This window comes from Convolutriloba macropyga, chromosome 2 (genome assembly GCF_964194025.1).
Source record: "Convolutriloba macropyga chromosome 2, txConMacr16.3, whole genome shotgun sequence".
In the NCBI taxonomy this organism is placed as follows: Eukaryota; Metazoa; Xenacoelomorpha; order Acoela; family Convolutidae; genus Convolutriloba; species Convolutriloba macropyga.
This window is the reverse complement of record NC_134469.1, coordinates 60048072-60069363: the sequence shown is the minus strand read 5'-3', so window position 1 is coordinate 60069363 and position 21292 is coordinate 60048072. Positions and strand designations below refer to the sequence as shown.

Below are 21292 nucleotides of genomic sequence, written 5' to 3'. Positions count from 1 at the left end.
AGTCCGATTTATTTTGATGGCATTTCGTAGTTGAGCATACTTCTGTTTCTTAGAGAGAGGCTACAGGGGCTACTATCAATACCAATAAGCACGAGAGATGGTAACTAAGACTTATAGGAATGACGTTCAAATAGCGGGCATCTAAAATTGGGCTCTATGGGTTTAACCCGTTTCTATTACTGACTTCAATTTTTTATACTGACTGTGTTCATTTTGAATTGCTTTGCTGAGCAACTGATGTACAAATTCGTTTTTAGCAGAATGAGAGAAGAGAGAAACTAGCCTAGAGAAGTCAAAAAGATTTCACGCAAAATGTCGAAAAAGCGGCAAAATGGTAAAGCGAAAAAAAGTTCGACGAAGTAAAAAACAAATAGGAGCGCTATAATAGCCGGCTGAGAAGATGAGGGCGGCTATTAAACATAAAAATTGAATAAAAACGGGAAAAATCAAAATAAAAAATTGCCAAATTAAAACAAAAAACAACTATTTCCGGAAGAATTGCTCTCGAACGACTGTTTGGAGCTCTAATCTATTGCAGCATGCATCAGTCTAGGGGAGTAACTATATTCACTAAGGGGGGCTTCAAATGACGTCATTAGAGGTTATTATTATATACCACTATAGTCACTAAAAAAATTTAAAATTACACCAAATACGGTGCATTTTTCATTTGACTTGAAGTAGTAAACGGCCGCCACTTGAGTTCAACTGCCGACACTTATGAATAAGAAAAATTTAGATCACGCAAAATGAAAAAGTCACCCGAAAGGTCAAAACGGTCAAGCAAAAATTTTGCATAAAAAGACCAACAGGTTTACAATTATTGCCTCATACTTCGTTCGCGAGCAATACATCGCTAGCGAGAAAGCGATTTTCTGCATCAAAACCAATCGCTCCCCCACTTCCTGTTTCGGCGTGATCAAAATCACTGCTCCATTTTAAATACAATTAAACAATGCTTCATTATCAACACAATTTAATTTCGTTTGAATTGTAACAAAATAGGTGACTGACAAGATGAGGGAGGCTATTCCAAGTACGATCTCATTCGACAGTCGTTGATTCTCCAAGTCCGATCTCATTCGACAGTCATCGATTCTTTACCAATTCAGTAAGGAATATTTCGACAAAAAACAATTTTAGCAAAAGTTATATAGATTTTATTGTTACAGTATGAATCATAGTCACATAATTCTCCAAGGGGAACAAATAACATGAAAACCAATTCGTCGTAATTGGAGTCAAAATTTGGGCAGCAAAAATCCAGCAATTAGTAAAAATCATATAGTTTCTGTTCTAAGATTTAGGTTTCAATAAATTTTGACAGATTACTGAAACACGCATCTTCATTCAACGTTAACTTCAATAAAATTGCTGAAATGTAACAAAATCAAAGTCTCCAAAGAGAGAAAAAAATTACACTGAACAATAGCAAATTGAATGAACATGGACATAAATAAGAAAACAATACAGCAAATATGTAATTCTAGATTAATCTGCAAGTGCGTAGAAGCCTAATTATCTTAATATCAGTCTGTTAAGATTGCATCCGCAATATTTATTGTAGTGCTAATGATAAATACTGACCAAATGCGCTACAAACGGCTGATTTTATTAAAAATATGTAACCCATAGCCGGCAGATTGCCGGAAAATAGCCACTTGTGGCCTTCCATGGAATTGAAAACATACCCGGCAGATTTCCGAAAAATAGCCGCCGCTGATTCGCATAACCAGGATTGGGATTGAAAAAGAGAAAAAACTAGTGAAAAAATGATTTTCGTACAAAAAACGTTCAAGTGCAAACTATTTTGATGTCATTTTGGAGCTGAACATACACCTGTTTCGTAGTGAGACGACTAAGGGTCTAGTATCAATACCAGTAAGCATTAGAGATGCTAACTAAGAACAAAGTTCGAGTAACGGGCACCTAAAATCGGGCTTTATGGGTTTATCCCGTTTCTATTTGATTGCGTTTTATAATACTGACTCTGTTTATTTTGAATTGCTTTTGCTGCGCAACTGCTGTCGAAAAGCACTTTGAGCAGAATGAGAGAAGAGTGAAAATAGCCTAGAGAAGGCAAAAAGATTTCACGCTAAATGTTGAACAAGCTGTGAACTAAGGTGAAGCCAAAAATGTCTATTCAACGAAGTAAAAAAAACATAGCAGGAAAAGTCCTGACGCACAATTCTAAGAATTTTCATTGACTAGACAAACAATTAGACCAAGAACAGATTATGATTGAATTGGGAAAGCCATTTCTAAAAAAATCAGTTAAATTGAAAAAAAACAGAAAATCAATGTCAAAACTGCCGCATGTGAACAAAAAACCATAACAGAGAAATAGAAGTTTGTTTCAAACAAAGCTAGGCCTAGAATGAACTATTAATGGATTGGGAAAACTAATCAGAAAAAAAAATCCGATCAAAAAAATCGAGACACACAAGCTCTCTAAGGAAAAAGCCATAATAGAGCCTTTTTGAAATTAATCTTTGAAATCAAAACCTCAAGACACTAACACTCAAGAATTAGGGCATATACGTTAAGCACTACTTAGATGCACACTATTATCTTTAACTAGTATCTTTAACTAGTTCAGAAGTCATTTTTAGTGAGGTAAGTAACGCACTTGCCCTAAAAACAGAACAAATGACGTCACGCACACAAATTTTAACTGCAAAGCAGTAGAAGTCACTGAAAAAGAAAAAATCAATGGTCGCAAGAATGTTCGATGGAGACAACGAATTAAAAAAAAAACATAGCAGGACAAGTCCTGACGTACAATTCCAAGAATTTTCATTGACTAAACAGAAAACTAGACCAGAAGGGACTATGAATGGATTGGTGAAACCATTTAGAAAACAATCCGATCCAAAAAATCGAAAAAATTAAAAATCAAAGTGAAATTGCCGCATGTGAACAAAAAAACACTAGCGAGAAAGCGAGTTTTTGTTCAAACACCGTTTTCTCACTCTACTTTAAAATTAGAGCAAAAAAATTCACGCCGCAAAACCACTCCCTTCGTGGCTCCACTTCCTGTTTCGGCGTGACCAAAATCACTACTCCAATTTAACTTCCAAAATCATGAAAATGTGTGAACAGACCTTAAAAAAACAGAGCGCTCCTATACAAATCAAATTCTTTGAATTGTAAAAAACGATGTCTCCAATAATAGCCGCTATCGCTTCACGACTATTAACTATCAAAAAAGCCAGAACCACAAATCTACAAAAATTAGATTGTTTGAATATCTGGTTTTAATAAAAAAATAGCTTTTTAGCTAAGGTTGTCTCGTGTTGGTTCTCTGCCACCGCTCACAAATTTGAAAAAAATCAGCCAAAATACAATTTAGCGCTAGAGTTGTTCCGAATTATTCAACAAGCCTCTTTGAGCTTTAAAAATGATTCTAACTGACGTAGCAATAATTTTCTCATTACTATTTGATCACAAATTCCTCTAAAAGTTAATAAAAATGAGAATGAAAAATCAGTCCAAATTTCCGCAAAACTTTTTCTACGCTTGTCATACTTTCGATTGACACCACTCAATACTGTTCACAAGAAAATATATTGATTGGCCAAAATTGACTGATCAAAAAACGTAGTTGAGCTTTTAGTTATTCGCCACTGAAGAGGGTCGGAGCATTTACCTGCGAAGCATGCTGTGAGTATCTGAAGATGTTTAAAAATGAAAGCACACTCTGGCTTATCCCTTTTGTTAATCTCATTGCGGAACAGCTCCAACTCAGCAGGAGTAGGCTCAGTGAACAGAATTCTTTTACCCATTTCTTTCGGTCCCTTGAAGCCCTAAAAAAGTTCACTTTCGTCCATCATACAAAACAAGGCGCAATCAGCCTTACTTCAGACTGGTGCACCAAATTCTTTAAAAGAGCCGGCAGATTGCGGTAAAATAGCCACGATCGACCGCCTCAACCTGCATTGGAATGGCAAAAGAGCAAAAAAAGATAAATGGACAAAGTCTTATTTTCAAGAATTCTAGTGTTAGATTTGGAGTGTAATGACACCTGACCGAAAAAGCGCTAAGAATAGAGAGCACTTTATATTCGATGAAAAGTTCAAAAACTCTAATCATCAATATTTAGCGCCGTTTAGAGGCACTCAATTGATCTTCAATTAGAAATTGTTTTAAAAATTATACATTGAGTAAGACCATTCGCCATATCTTTGAGTGAGATTTGTCGGAAATTTTCGTCAGACAATTGACCAAAAACGTGACGCAGAGTGAGAAATTACGTCGCTTATTCAATTGCACAGCAGTAGAGGTCACTGAAATAGAACTCAAATGGTCAGAAGCTGATTCAAGAGAACGTTACAGGACAAGACCAACTCTAGTTCAAAGTATTTCCATTGACTAAACAAAAACAAGACCCAAAGACCAGGGGAAAAAAATTTTAAAACTATTTAGAAACAAACAGCATAAAAAATCAAAACACAGTGCAAACAAGTCTAATTGTCAAGTCAAATCAGAAGTCAGAATCAAGCAAACGAACTTCTGTTTTAAATCATCGTTTTCTCAATCTTTGGAAAAATTAAAATAATAAAGGCTGCAGTTCCACTCTTTTTCGATCCACTTCCAAATTTTAGTCACGGCCAAAATTGTTACACCAATTTGATTAAAAAACAGAAAACTTGTGAACGGATCTTAAAAAGTAGCCTCAAAAAACATTAAAAATAGCTGGCAGGTTGGCAGAAAAAATTACGATAGGGTTGAACTTAGCAAAAAAGTAACTAAACAGGTAACAAAAAACTTTTCTTAAACTACGTGCTGTAATCTCTTTAACTGATTTGAACATGATTAGTGAAAAGCTGCCCTTAAATAACGTAAAATTCGTTGGAGATATAATAAATTGGTCTCAGCTCCTTCGACTAAGTCCACAAAAACAAATTGAAGAGAAGAAAATTCATTTCGCAATAGGTAACAAAGAACTCGCTCAAAAGAAAACACGCGTGCTGTTCAGTTGAGAAGTTCAATTAATATTCACCTCTCAGTTACAAAACCCCGCAAATCATTCATCCCGGAATCAGTTAAACTACGAGATCCTTTATCAATTCCGACATCAGAACTTAACCTTAGCAAAGTTGAAGGAATTTAATGGATAAAAAACTTCACAGCTTCTAGAGAGCGCCATTAAACAGCTTGTTGGTTTAAAATGGAAGAATGATGACCAGCTTGACATCTCTGATCGAAATAATAAAACTTGGCAACCGCATTTATGTTGGAGTTTGATCCAAATTACACGCAATTGCACGGCTGTTTTAGTGCAAAGACAAACTGGCGCTTTACTTTCAGAGCAAACACAAACACGCGAATGAAAACAAAAGGTAAAAGTGCGTCTAACGGATACACATCCAAATTAAAAATTTTGCTAGCACCTAAGCTGTAAAAGTATTATCACAAGGTTCTCATTTAGGGGCCATCATATCCCCACGCCTCACGATATGCGGCTCCGACGTAACCCTGCGAGTACACAAGGACTAAGGGCGCCACCTCAACAATATTAACATGGATTTCAAACTAAAATTAACAGAAAAGAAACACAAATCAACTCTAGAAGATACTGGCAACAGCCTTATAGAAATGAATAGCAGTATCGTCCGTGTAACTTTGATACGTCCCTTGAAACTCTGATACAATTTCTTACAACATTTTTGTCCCAATGAAGCATTCAAGAAATTCAATTTTTCGATCAGCAGTACGACAAAAAAATTCACATTCCAGTGATCTTGGCTTTATTTCGAAAAAGGCTTTATTTCGAAGTACCAACACTTAACAGCATTAGCTGTTCCTTGTTTCAATGACTGCTTCTGGGAATAGTCTAGATTTTTTGGTGGGATATGAGACGACCGTTCAACAACAGACACTTATAATAATTCGACTGAAAAAATAACAACTCGTCTGTCTAATTTCTAGATAGCATAGCTATTTAATTGCTGTTGACCGCCAAATTAAGTTATTCTTCAACAACATTTTTCTATGACTTGCAATTTTTCGAATGCAAGAGCCAGGGCAACTTCATGCATTTATCATACAAGCTTTTCCAGTCCTCATTCTCCAAATCTCCCTACAAAATTTTGGTTCAGGCGGAAATAGCAGCATTATAGAATTGAATCTGGATGGCATTTTTTGCTGTCCAATTGGAGTCCAATAGGGAGCAATAGCTGCTAAGGCATCAAGTAATCAGCAATTCGAATTATTCTGTTTTGTTCGCCTAGATAGCAAACCAACAAGCAGGATCAATTCCGAGAATACATTCACGAAAGGGATTATAGCTGATAATTTTTTGGCGATAACTTAGAACATTCGTTTGCAAGCATAAAAGCAGAACTTTTGAAAACTGATATCATATCGTAATCACCAAAAATTAAGATACGCTCCTCATATCTTCAACTGTCCAGTCATAAAAACTCATTGGGCATATTGGGAAAATTAAGTGTTGCTCTGCCAGTTCATGCATATTCTTAAACGTTGAGATGATTGTATTAAATGGAGTAAATTTTCGTCAAATTCAAAGAACATAAGTGATTGATAATGAAAATTTTGTCAACACATACGAACAAGTTTATTTTGGTTATACACAAATCGCACTTGGGAATTTTTTATCGGCAGAGGTTACGCACTTAGAGCATTTGCAGAGGACCCAATTTTAAATTAAGACATTTAACTAGGATAAATCCCACTGAGTTCACAACAAACGTCGAGTCTCTCTCGTATCCGGCCTCAAGATTCATAAGATGACTAACTGACAACCGATGAATGGTTCTGAAACAACTAGCAGTGACTCCCTTTATTGGCAAAAAGTACACTTAGAGACCAGCAACTTATCGGACGAAAAATGAAGCAATATAGGCATCCGATCAACAGGACCCAATTAAACGCCTCAAATTCTCTTTGTGAGAACGAAAGAACATAGCCGGCAGATTGACGGAATAGCTGCGAAAGAATAGACTTGCGTGCCATATAAAAGAGAAACAGATACAGATATAAGTCGAAAAATGTATCGATGCCGCTCAAAAAGCTATGTAAGAAACATTCAACGATAAATTAGTAAAGCTTGTTAAAATTCATTGCTCAGAAGCCCTTTCATTAGTGACCTTTATTACACATGAGATCTTTGACCTTGATTCAATTGAATTAAACTTAAGTTTTAAAGTGCAAAAGTCATTTTATTGGGTGAGGTAAGTCACGATTGATCAAAATCTAATCGCGCAAAAGATTTTGCTAGAGAGAGAGAGAGAGAGAGAGAGAGAGAGATGAAGTCACGCGCGCAAAAGCCGTCAGTGAGAGGAAGAATCCCGACGAAACAGAAAACATAGCAGGACAAGTCCTGACGTATAATTCAAAAAACTTTCATTGACTAAACAAAAAATAGACCTAGAACGGTCTATGAGTGAATTGGGAACAACCATTTCCAAAAAGATAAGATAAAATAAAAAACCGAAAATCAATGTCAAAACATGGCATGTGAGCAAAAAAACCACTAAGCGAGAAAATTTCGTCAAATTCAAAGAACATAAGTGATTGATAATGAAAATTTTGTCAACACATACGAACAAGTTTATTTTGGTTATACACAAATCGCACTTGGGAATTTTTTATCGGCAGAGGTTACGCACTTAGAGCATTTGCAGAGGACCCAATTTTAAATTAAGACATTTAACTAGGATAAATCCCACTGAGTTCACAACAAACGTCGAGTCTCTCTCGTATCCGGCCTCAAGATTCATAAGATGACTAACTGACAACCGATGAATGGTTCTGAAACAACTAGCAGTGACTCCCTTTATTGGCAAAAAGTACACTTAGAGACCAGCAACTTATCGGACGAAAAATGAAGCAATATAGGCATCCGATCAACAGGACCCAATTAAACGCCTCAAATTCTCTTTGTGAGAACGAAAGAACATAGCCGGCAGATTGACGGAATAGCTGCGAAAGAATAGACTTGCGTGCCATATAAAAGAGAAACAGATACAGATATAAGTCGAAAAATGTATCGATGCCGCTCAAAAAGCTATGTAAGAAACATTCAACGATAAATTAGTAAAGCTTGTTAAAATTCATTGCTCAGAAGCCCTTTCATTAGTGACCTTTATTACACATGAGATCTTTGACCTTGATTCAATTGAATTAAACTTAAGTTTTAAAGTGCAAAAGTCATTTTATTGGGTGAGGTAAGTCACGATTGATCAAAATCTAATCGCGCAAAAGATTTTGCTAGAGAGAGAGAGAGAGAGAGAGAGAGAGATGAAGTCACGCGCGCAAAAGCCGTCAGTGAGAGGAAGAATCCCGACGAAACAGAAAACATAGCAGGACAAGTCCTGACGTATAATTCAAAAAACTTTCATTGACTAAACAAAAAATAGACCTAGAACGGTCTATGAGTGAATTGGGAACAACCATTTCCAAAAAGATAAGATAAAATAAAAAACCGAAAATCAATGTGAAAACATGGCATGTGAGCAAAAAAACCACTAAGCGAGAAAGAAATTTGGTTCAAACAGAAAAGCTAGGCTTATAATGAACTATGAATGGAATGGGAAAACCATTAAGAAAAAAAATCCGACCGAAAAATTGAAAAAAAAAACAGTAAAAATCAAAGTGAAATTACCGCAGGTTAACAAAAAACTACTAGCAAGTAAGAGAATTTTTGTTCAAACACCGTTTTCTCACTCTACTTAAAATTAGAGAGAAAAAATTTCATGCCGCAAAACCACGCCCTTTGTCGCTCCACTTCCAGTTTCGGCGTGACCAAAATCACAACTCCAATTTGACTTCAAAAATCAAGAAAATGTCTTAACAGATCTTAGAAAAAACAGCACCCTAATACAATTCAAATTCTTTGAATTATAAAAAATCAAGGATAACGCAATATAGCTCCACTGAGCTTACAGCTTCGCAGCTATAAACAAATAAGGCTTTTACAAAAAGTGAGCCCATCTCAAACCAGTTTTACCACAGAACCAAATTTGATAGATCAAAAGCTTTCAGTTTGATTACTTTCTAAGCAAAAACAATCCTGGTATTACAAATGGTTTGCTAGCACGCAGAAATTATTCTTTTTTTGAAAAACTGGAAACTACTGACAGGAATTCAAAACAATTAGCATAATGTAAAACAACCAACAAACGTCCGTAAAAGGGAGACTTTCAACTGCAGCTTGCTTGGGGGTATTGTGTTTCTTAGTGGTTTCGGATGATTTTATTAAGAGCTTATTTTGGACCATTGAAGTGACTAAGAATTCAAATTTTTAAAGCAATTTGGCGCACAATTCATTCAACTCTTAGAAGTATACTACCACCCATTGAGAGCATAAGCTTAAGACTTAGACGAATTCATGTTCAAGATGTAAAGTACAAAACATAACCGACTAAACGTCGGAAGAATTGCTCTCGAACGACTAGTGGGCGCTCTAATCAATTGCAGCCAGCTTCAGTCGGTGGGGGGGGGAGCCTAAATGGGACTAAGAAGTTCAATAGTGGGCTTCAAATAACCTCATCAGAGGTTAACATATACCACTATTAAGATTCAAAGTAAAAATGGCGTCAGTTTCGGCGCACTTTTCATTTCACTATTAATATTAAATTGCCGCCAATTGAATCAGCTGCTTGAAATTCTGATTGAGAGAATTTTAGATCACGCGAAACGCAAAAAGTCAAGGGCGTAAAAGTCACTCTAAAAGTCAAAATTGTCAAGCGAAAATTTTGCAGAAAAAAAGATACACGTTTACAATAATTGCCATGAACTTCGTTCAAGAGAAATTAAACAGACTATCGAAAAGCCAAATTGGTCTAGAAAAAAGTTGTATTAACAAGGCACACAAGTCTGAAAGAATTGCCCCGAAATTTGTTCGAGAGCAAATAGAAAACATAACCGACTAAACGTCGGAAAAATTGATCTCGAACGACTAGTGGGAGCTCTAATCAATTGCAGCCTGCTCCAGTCGGGGGGGGGTCTAAATGGGACTAAGTTCAATAGTGGACATCAAATAACCACTTTAGAGGTTAACATATACCACTGTTAAGATTTAAAGTAAAAAATGGCACCAGTTTCGGCGCACTTTTCATTTGACTTTTAGTATTAAATTGCCGCGAATTGAGTTCAGCTGCTTGAAATTGCGATTGAGAGAAAATTTTAGATCACGCGAAACGCATGAAGTCAAGGGCGTAAAAGTCACTCGAAAAGTCAAAACCGTCAAGCGAAAATTTTGCATAAAAAAAGACACACACGTTTACAATAATTGCTATGAACTGCGTTCAAGAGCAATTAATGACAACTTAACATTTGTGAAAATGAATATAAGGAATGATTTTTTCACTCGCTTTCAACTAAATAATGACAACAATTACCTCTCCCTCCTCCTTAAACTGGGTAATTAGATTGAGGGACTGTTTGTAGCTCCTCCTCTTGGCATAGTCCTCTGCCTCCTGTTCAATTTCCGGGTTAGAAAACCACACCTGGTTGGTCGTTGAGTTGGATGACGCCATCAGCGCTACAGCCTCCATCCTCTCACCCACAGAGGCTGCAGTGTTTATGTTGCTTTTACGCGACTCAGCGTTATTAAACAGACCGTCTGGACAGGAGTGGCATTTTCTTTTGATACCAAGGGGGGCAGGAATCCACCTAAAAGATTGCAGGGCCAAATACTCTTTCTATACGATACTTTTTTTTACTACAACCTCTTAATCTATTTACTATTTCAAAATGGACGACTACTCACAACCAATTTTATTATAGCAACAGACTTAATTTCTGAATGCTAGCAATTTCAATCACTCAACAAATGAAAGAAGTGAAGCGTGAAAAAGTCACTCGATAAGTGAAATCGAAAGAATGTTCTTGAAAAACGGTTATGCAAAAATTTTGCCTAAAAAAGTTCAAGAGCAATTAAGCGGGCAAATTATAAACTGAAAATTATAATTTTCAGTTCTACCCTTCTCCGTATTTAAAGTGATACAACCGAGCGATATTTTAGTTTGGATGAACCTAATCAATTTCAATTAGAACAAATTTTTTAATTTCAATTTTAAGTGAGCGCCGATGTCATTTTCTTGAAACTCACGATTGACATGAACATTCGAGTGGTAGAAGTCATTGGAAAACCGCTGTTTGAATTCTTGAATTGTGATAAAAATCCCCACAAAATAAAGATGGCCATTTCGAAATACAGTAGGTAGAACACAGAAAACATTTGACTCAAATCTATATTGAATTATTGCATGAATTGATTTATACAATAAAGAGGACTATAAAATTCCCTCTAAAAAATTTCACCACTGAAAAACTTTTAAAGCTAATAATAACTAAAAATCTCATAAAAATTGTTGATGAAGAATAAGCATGATGACGAACAGCTAGCTCAATGAGATTTCTGTGATATCCTCTTTTTCCTTTAAAATTTAGCACAAACATTATTAGGAACTCGCTAAAAAATTGATAAATACACAAAATTGCCGTAAAATAGAAACTATATCAACTATTTAAATTTTTGGACAACACAATATGCAAAGATTCAAGGTCGTTCAAATAAGTTTTTCAACGACAAATACGAACTCGGGTATTAAATAAAATTCACAGCCAGCTGCGACACAAAATCGCTGTTATCAACAAACTGGCAATATTAGCAGATTTCAGCTAACCTAATAAGTTGTGAGGTAAAACTGGGGAAATTTGTGTGGGGAAATATTGAGTGGTGAAATATTGAGTGAAATTCCTGTATGATTAAAAAGGTATTAAACCGTTGACTTAACAATATACGGAGACTAGTAACAAATGAAAGTACGCCTACAAATTCCATTGCGGAGTGGCATAGGTCGGCTTGAAAAGTCGCAATTTGATTTTTTGGCGCAATGATCAAACAGTACTAACAAAAATTTGGAAGACTATGAAATTTTAAAAAAAAAACAAACGGAAAATAGTCGGATGAATTGCACTCGGAGTGTAACTTATAAACATAACCGACTAAATGTCGGAAGAATTGCTCTCGAACGACTAGTGGGAGCTCTAATCAATTGCAACCTGCTTCAGTCGGGGAGGGGGAGGGAGCCTAAATGGGACTAAAAAGTTAAATAGTGGGCTTCAAATAACCATATTAGAGGTTAAGATATACCACTAATAAGATTTAAAGTGAAAAATGGCACCATTTTGGCGCACTTTTCAATGGACTTTTAATAATAAATTGCCGCCAATTGAGTTCAGCTGCTTGAAATTGTGATTGAGAGAGAATTTTAGATCACGCGAAACGCAAAAAGTCAAGGCCGTAAAAGTCACTCGAAAAGTCAAAACCGTCAAGCGAAAATTTTGCAGAAAAAAAGATACACGTTTACAATAATTGCCATGAACTTCGTTCAAGAGAAATTAAACAGACTATCGAAAAGCCAAATTGGTCTAGAAAAAAGTTGTATTAACAAGGCACACAAGTCTGAAAGAATTGCCCCGAAATTTGTTCGAGAGCAAATAGAAAACATAACCGACTAAACGTCGGAAAAATTGATCTCGAACGACTAGTGGGAGCTCTAATCAATTGCAGCCTGCTCCAGTCGGGGGGGGGGGGGGTCTAAATGGGACTAAGTTCAATAGTGGACATCAAATAACCACTTTAGAGGTTAACATATACCACTGTTAAGATTTAAAGTAAAAAATGGCACCAGTTTCGGCGCACTTTTCATTTGACTTTCAGTATTAAATTGCCGCCAATTGAGTTCAGCTGCTTGAAATTATGATTGAGAGAATCTTAGATCAAAACTGTCAATCAAAAAATTTTGCATAAAAAAGACACACACGTTTACGATAATTGCTATGAACTTCGTTCAAGAGCAATTAATGACAACTTAACATTTGTGAAAATGAATATAAGGAATGATTTTTTCACTCGCTTTCAACTAAATAATGACAACAATTACCTCTCCCTCCTCCTTAAACTGGGTAATTAGATTGAGGGACTGTTTGTAGCTCCTCCTCTTGGCATAGTCCTCTGCCTCCTGTTCAATTTCCGGGTTAGAAAACCACACCTGGTTGGTCGTTGAGTTGGATGACGCCATCAGCGCTACAGCCTCCATCCTCTCACCCACAGAGGCTGCAGTGTTTATGTTGCTTTTACGCGACTCAGCGTTATTAAACAGACCGTCTGGACAGGAGTGGCATTTTCTTTTGATACCAAGGGGGGCAGGAATCCACCTAAAAGATTGCAGGGCCAAATACTCTTTCTATACGATACTTTTTTTTACTACAACCTCTTAATCTATTTACTATTTCAAAATGGACGACTACTCACAACCAATTTTATTATAGCAACAGACTTAATTTCTGAATGCTAGCAATTTCAATCACTCAACAAATGAAAGAAGTGAAGCGTGAAAAAGTCACTCGATAAGTGAAATCGAAAGAATGTTCTTGAAAAACGGTTATGCAAAAATTTTGCCTAAAAAAGTTCAAGAGCAATTAAGCGGGCAAATTATAAACTGAAAATTATAATTTTCAGTTCTACCCTTCTCCGTATTTAAAGTGATACAACCGAGCGATATTTTAGTTTGGATGAACCTAATCAATTTCAATTAGAACTAATTTTTTAATTTCAATTTTAAGTGAGCGCCGATGTCATTTTCTTGAAACTCACGATTGACATGAACATTCGAGTGGTAGAAGTCATTGGAAAACCGCTGTTTGAATTCTTGAATTGTGATAAAAATCCCCACAAAATAAAGATGGCCATTTCGAAATACAGTAGGTAGAACACAGAAAACATTTGACTCAAATCTATATTGAATTATTGCATGAATTGATTTATACTATAAAGAGGACTATAAAATTCCCTCTAAAAAATTTCACCACTGAAAAACTTTTAAAGCTAATAATAACTAAAAATCTCATAAAAATTGTTGATGAAGAATAAGCATGATGACGAACAGCTAGCTCAATGAGATTTCTGTGATATCCTCTTTTTCCTTTAAAATTTAGCACAAACATTATTAGGAACTCGCTAAAAAATTGATAAATACACAAAATTGCCGTAAAATAGAAACTATATCAACTATTTAAATTTTTGGACAACACAATATGCAAAGATTCAAGGTCGTTCAAATAAGTTTTTCAACGACAAATACGAACTCGGGTATTAAATAAAATTCACAGCCAGCTGCGACACAAAATCGCTGTTATCAACAAACTGGCAATATTAGCAGATTTCAGCTAACCTAATAAGTTGTGAGGTAAAACTGGGGAAATTTGTGTGGGGAAATATTGAGTGGTGAAATATTGAGTGAAATTCCTGTATGATTAAAAAGGTATTAAACCGTTGACTTAACAATATACGGAGACTAGTAACAAATGAAAGTACGCCTACAAATTCCATTGCGGAGTGGCATAGGTCGGCTTGAAAAGTCGCAATTTGATTTTTTGGCGCAATGATCAAACAGTACTAACAAAAATTTGGAAGACTATGAAATTTTAAAAAAAAAACAAACGGAAAATAGTCGGATGAATTGCACTCGGAGTGTAACTTATAAACATAACCGACTAAATGTCGGAAGAATTGCTCTCGAACGACTAGTGGGAGCTCTAATCAATTGCAACCTGCTTCAGTCGGGGAGGGGGAGGGAGCCTAAATGGGACTAAAAAGTTAAATAGTGGGCTTCAAATAACCATATTAGAGGTTAAGATATACCACTAATAAGATTTAAAGTGAAAAATGGCACCATTTTGGCGCACTTTTCAATGGACTTTTAATAATAAATTGCCGCCAATTGAGTTCAGCTGCTTGAAATTGTGATTGAGAGAGAATTTTAGATCACGCGAAACGCAAAAAGTCAAGGCCGTAAAAGTCACTCGAAAAGTCAAAACCGTCAAGCGAAAATTTTGCATAAAAAAGACACATAAGTTTACAATAATTGCTATGAAATTCGTTCAAGAGCAATTTAAAACTTATGGGTGCACAATCTGCCATCTCAATTGTTTTGCATAAACAAATACCAACACGTTTACAAATATTTTTTCAAACTTTGTTCGAGAGCAACTAAAAACCAAGATGAGACCAATAATAGCATCTATATCGCTTCGCAGCTATTAATAAAACCTGCTAAGAAGAAACAAACCAAATTACAAGGTTCTAGACCGAGCTATCGTTTCAAAATTTCCGGGTATCTCTTCAAAGAATCATTTAGGCGAAATAAACCAATTTATTTAAACCTAGAAAACTTTAAACCAGCAAGAAAAAAATGGTGTGGCTCGTATTGTATTCTTTTCTCTCATTCTCAATTTTTTCACAGGTATGAATAAGGCATTCTTCTGTTTGACTTGCTTTGTGTTGGTTAGCTTCACCTCAAACCTTTTTAATTCGCGGTAGTTCTAGTTTCAAAAACACTCGACCAATTAAAAACATACCCTGCAGATTGCCGGAAAATAGCCGCCGTTGATTCCAATAAGCATGATTGGGATTGAAAGAATACAAGATATTGAAAGCAAGGTTTTTGTACAAAAACATTTTTAGGTCCAATTTATTTTGATGGCATTTCGTAGTTGAACATACTTCCGTTTCTTAGAGAGAGGCTACAGGGGCTACTATCAAAACCGATAAGCATTAGAGATGGTAATTAAGACTTATAGGAACGACGTTCAAATAGCGGGCATCTAAAATTAGGCCTTATGGGTTTATCCCGTTTCTATTTCTGCCTTTGATTTTATTATACTGACTCTCTTCATTTTGAATTTCTTTGTTGAGCAACTGAAGTTCAGAATCACTTTTAGCAGAATGAGAGAAGAGAGAAATTAGCGTAGAGAAGTCAAAAAGATTTCACGCAAAATGTTGAAAAAGCGGAAAAATGATGTAAAGCAAAACATTTTTTTGTTTGATGAAATAAAAAAAATGTGGAGCGCTATAATAGCCGGCTGAGACGATGAGGGCGGCTATTAAACAAAATAATTCCATAACATCTTTGTCACGTGCAGGGCATAACCCTGAAACATAAACCAAGAAATTGCGGAAAGCGAAAAATAGACTAACGAAAAACTCGAAAAAAACAATGAGGCTGAGTGGGGGGGGGGGGGGGTGACCTTGAGTGGAACAACTATTTGAGATTAAGAAGCGCCTTCACATTATGGAATTATCTCCTCAAAATTGTTTTGATGAATCGAATACTTAGAAGCTAGTCCGGTGTAAGGCTCTAAGTGAGCTGCTCAGTCACTTAAACGCCTCCGGGCTCTACCTGTTTATCCCTTATAAGGAGTCAGACGAAAAATCAGTCAAGAAAAAAAATGCTCAAAAAAGACTAACAGGACTAAGATAATTGCTAAAAACTTCGTTGGAGTTTTTAGAATCCTCCAATCACTAGAAAAACAACAATGTCACGCACCTATTTCGTCCCTCATAGTTACGTGATGATATTCCTTAAAATATCCATAATTAAGTGCTTTATATTAATTAATATTCAGTTAGTTTCAAGGCCATATATAGCCAGTATTTCCATCTAGGCCTGTAACCTCTAATTTGTTTATGTTTATGAGAAACAACCGCAGATTGACAGTTTTACTAGCAAACACTTCAAGTGCCTAAAAGCCTCAATATTTACTTTTTTGAGTTTCTTGATGATAAATTCACATAATCAGTAAATAACTTCATGAGAGATTATGTACTTGGTGAAGTAATTATTCTGATAAAGTAGGTGCTAATACGGAATTGTATATGTACTGAACAAACACCAAGAGACGTACAAAAGCCGGAAATTGCCCAACTTGTAGATCAGTAAATATTTACGAAGGACCAATACAACTCAAGGCACAGCCCTGCGGAACTTACGATCACCAGAACACCGGAGAACCAGCCTGACAATCAGTTGCCTATCATCTTATAAAACTTGATAAAACTTGAGAAACTTCTTGTTAAAATTATTAAACAATTCTTGCGAAAAATAATTAAAGATTGAACTGGAAATTCTCTTGAAAACCTCCAAGTTTGATAAACTTAGTTACAGAAGAAATAGCGACTAACTTAACACTAAAATGCAAGGCAAACTAGTGGATATATCACGCATCTGAACCGCTCATTAAAAGGCTATTACTAGCTAATTCTATTCAAATTATATCCGCTAAAAATCGCACTGTGAAACACCAAAATAAGTCCTTGTAAAATGCCAATTACTCAAGTTAATTACTTCTAATATAAACCTCAATAACACCATGAGGAACACTATTAAAAATCAGTGCGTAACAAGGTGACAGGAGTTATTAACTGTTTTCCAGTTTAACGAACCGAAACTCTGATTAAATCTTTGATAAATTCGACATTTTCTTCTTTTGCCTTTTCTTCATTACCTTAAGAGCCTCCAATCATCAGGACCAGCATCCAGCACTTCCTTTCCGAGCACGACGACAATGCAGAAAGCAGTAACAAAGGAAAGAATGAGTGGAAACTGTGTTTGTGTCTTTGTGGACTAAGTGTAACAACAATTCAAAAGTGTTTGAGTGGACAATAACTGGAACAAACTCAACCACAGCCGCCACAACGGACACAACGGCCACAACGGACACAACGGAAACAACACAGGGTATTTGCAAACGAGGATATTGTGAGTAAATGAATTTGTAAAATTAATTTTGGTGCTTTATTTATGTCAATTTATAAAGAACAAATTCTTCCCGCTATTAATAATTGCCGAGCTTCCCCCAATTTTGTTGAACATATCGAAGGAAATAACATTAACTACACACAAAACAATAGTAAAACCCAAGCTCAGATAGTAACCGCTTTTTCCTCTTCATTTTATAAGTCTATTGTTATTTATGTGCTAGATAAAGATGACAAACGTGTTGCAATTTATTGGACAGCAAAAAGCTTAAATCAGAAATCTCGTAAATTTGGCCTTATCCGTCACAAACTTCAATCTGATAAAGAAATTAACCTTGCTAACATCATCACTGATTATCAGATAACATCAGAATAATAAATTACTGAAACCATAACTTAATTATTAACTAAAAAAGAGGGCAAAACAAAAGTTTAAACAAAAATAAAAAACATTTATATTTTATTTCCCCGCCCAGCTCCGGAGGTTAATGAATCAAACAGTGACTTCGGTCATTATGCTGTTGCTTATCTGAGTGCAGCTTCCACAAGGCCTGTGCGGTCGTGGTCCCCACGAATTTTCCTAAACTAAGGGGCACTCTTTAGAGGTGAGACTTCGGCGGCCCATACGGCTTCAACGATATAAGTCTGACGATTCGACCGGAGCTTTAGGAATAGGTTTATAAGTAGCCCTTCTTTATTATTTTCTGAACGAATGGTTTCAGTAGTTTCTTTTCTGATATTCTTGTGCTATTCATTTAACTGTTTTCATCTCTTAAAACCCCTTAATCTCTCCATTAAGCTAAGTTAAGTGTGCTATTTAATACTTTAGAACGAAAATAAGACTGATTGAACAAAAAGTATATAATCTAATCGGGTAAAAAGCAAAATGGCACACGCGCAGATCAACATCACGCCTTTTTCCGGATCAGAAACGGACAATTTTAACGAGTTTGAACAACTAATAACAGGTGCAATCGGAGTTGCAGCAATCGCAAACGCGCAACAAGCGAACTTTTTACTGTTACATTTAAAAGGAGACGCTTTACGATACTTCTTAACCCTACCAGAGGCCACCAGACTAGTCTTCGAAGACAGTATAACAGCTCTAAGAAATAGATTTACGCAGGATGACTTGAGAGAGATCAGAATTATAAAGTTAGAAAACCAAAAGTTCAATCCAAAAACAGACACTGTAAAAAATTTCTTAGTAAAGTTAAGAACTGAGGCCAATAAAGCATATCCTGCACCTGAAATAGTAGTAGTAGCAGCAGGAGGAGGTGATGATGAAGCTCGTAGATTCGAAAGAGAGACAGCAGCAAGAGATTCTGCCCTTCAGATGTCAGAAAATCGAAAAAACGAGCAAATAAAGCGTTTCTTTATTAAGTCTATGCCAAATTGGCTTAAGCCTAAGCTCTTAGAAAGGCCAGAGACAGATACCATTGATCAATTATGCACCTTAGCTAGCCAACAGATTGCAATAAGGGAGATGTGTAATAGAGAAGAGTACTTTGATGACGGATTTAATGAAATAACTGAAACAAACACTGATAAAATGTTAAAAGCAATAACTACTATTTCAAATAATCAGAAACAACTTGAGCAGAAACTTGAGCAGAGATCAGCACCTAAAAATGAGCCACCAGAACAAGGCCCAGTAAACATTTTTACACCACATTACCCTCAACAAGTCTACAGACAAAGTTATAGACAAAATTTCCGCCCTCAATATCAGAATTATCGACCAAATTACCGTCAATACCAGCCCCATTATCGTCAGTTTCAGCAAAACTATCGGCCCCAGCAACATTATGCCCCTCGTGCTAATAATTACCGAGAGTTTAGACCGCAATTTAATGCCCCTAGACCCTTTTATTATAACGAACAGCCACAAACTCGTAATTATTGGACCGAACCTTCAGACAGTCCCCCATTTGTTCACCCAGCTTACGTTAATAGACCTGTTTATCGGTTCCCAACAAAAAATACCCCTCAAAACCTTCTTAGACAGGGAATAGTTTATGATAGCCCAGTGCCAGCACAAAACCGATATGGTAGTCAACAAGCAAACCAGTTTAATTGTGCATGTACTCCTCAAAATAGAAATATGAGAGGTATGAATTTTCCATTTAATCAACAAAAAAACTAATAAAGCCACCCAACTTTAAAAAACAAAATAAAAATTATAAAAACTCAGTTAATCATTATAACGAAAGCACGTCTAGTCCTTATTTAGATAAAGTAATAGAACCAGTTTATAATAAAAGTAACAAAAAGCGTAGAAAACGCAAAAGTAATAATAATAAAAGTAAAGTCAATAATTCTGTGCAACTCCCAACACAAGTACCTCAACCCACACCAAAGCCAACACCACATGTTCAGCAATTATTCAGCATTGTCCCACTTTTAGGCAGAACATTATCTTATGTTAAAGTTAAATTTAATGGAGAATTAGAAAGACGCGCACTAATTGATACAGGAGCATTTGCCAATGTGATAAGTCGTGAGTTTTACAAGGAGCTTATTAATACAAATATCAATTCAATAACAGAAATAGAAAAGCCTGATCTAGATAAAGTTAAAATGGCAAACGGAAATATAGTTAAAATTGATAAAGCAATTAAAGTTACATTTAAATTGGGCACACAAACATTTACAGAAGATTTCCTTGTTTTAATTGTCACAACTCCTGTAATATTAGGCAATCCATTCTTCGTTAAACACAAAGTTAGCATCTGCCCAGGACAAAGTTACATTAAATTCCCTGATCAAACTCTGCAAATAAATGAAATAAAGCCAGAAAAGCAACCTAGAAGAGTTGTAAAACGTAAAAAATTCGGAGTTTACACACAGAAAAAGCAAGTTCTACAACCAAATCAACAAGCAGTATTAGAATGCAAGCTCTACGATAAACTAGAATCATTCGCTGACCTTTGTGGGGTAATAATTCCAAACGAAATCTTTGAAAAAGATAGCGAAGTAATATTAACGTCCTCTTTAAGTAAAGTTGCTGAAAATAATATTCTGTATATCTATGTTCTGAACATTACTGACCACCTAATTACCATAAATAAAGGCGAAGAAATAGCCAAATTCTCATTCTTAACATCAGACCAAGCTGAAAAGTTGTTAGAAGTAGATCCTCAATTAATTAATGTTGCAAAAATGAGCGAAAATTACTTAACAGAAATAAATCAATTAATTCAAGTTACAGACACCCCAAAAAGAAAATCTCAGCCAGCGAAACCGGCCCCGGAATATGAAAAACTGTGGTTCCCAACACCTGAAACGTGCCCAGATCCGACAAATTTGTCGCCCTTGCAGAGAGATATCTATGAGCAACTGCTAAAACTGCAAGAAATGGAGAAATTAGATCCAAAGGGTAATCATCAGGATAAAATAACATTTTTGAGCAAGTTTCCGTGGGAAAAATCAGCCCTCAATGATGAGCAAAAAGCAGTAGTAGGTGAACTATTAGTTGAATTCAGTGACATTTTTGCAAAACATAGATTTGACGTCGGATACAATACTGATTTGAAAATAAAGTTAACTCCAGAAAGAAGCATACCAATTTATGAACAAGGACCTCCAACACCCGTCCATTTGAGAAATGAGTTACAAGTAGAGCTCGCACTAATGCATTATTACGGACTGATAACAACTTTGTCCCAATCAAGATATAGTAGTCCACTTTTCGCTCAACGGAAAAATTCAGGAAGA

The 21292-nt window shown here is 35.8% G+C and overlaps 1 protein-coding gene across 1 annotated transcript in view; it reads right to left on the bottom strand.

Moving 5' to 3' along the window:
* Window positions 1–21292, bottom strand: part of LOC142334950 (sodium-dependent phosphate transporter 2-like) — a 44637-nt gene that overhangs the window by 4724 nt on the left and 18621 nt on the right. Inside the window, exons 7-9 of the mRNA XM_075383279.1 lie at window positions 12921–13194; window positions 10368–10670; window positions 3650–3806 (exon numbers count right to left, since the gene is read on the bottom strand). Coding sequence (XP_075239394.1) covers window positions 3650–3806; window positions 10368–10670; window positions 12921–13194 — 734 coding nt within the window. The remainder of the gene's footprint in view (window positions 1–3649; window positions 3807–10367; window positions 10671–12920; window positions 13195–21292) is intronic.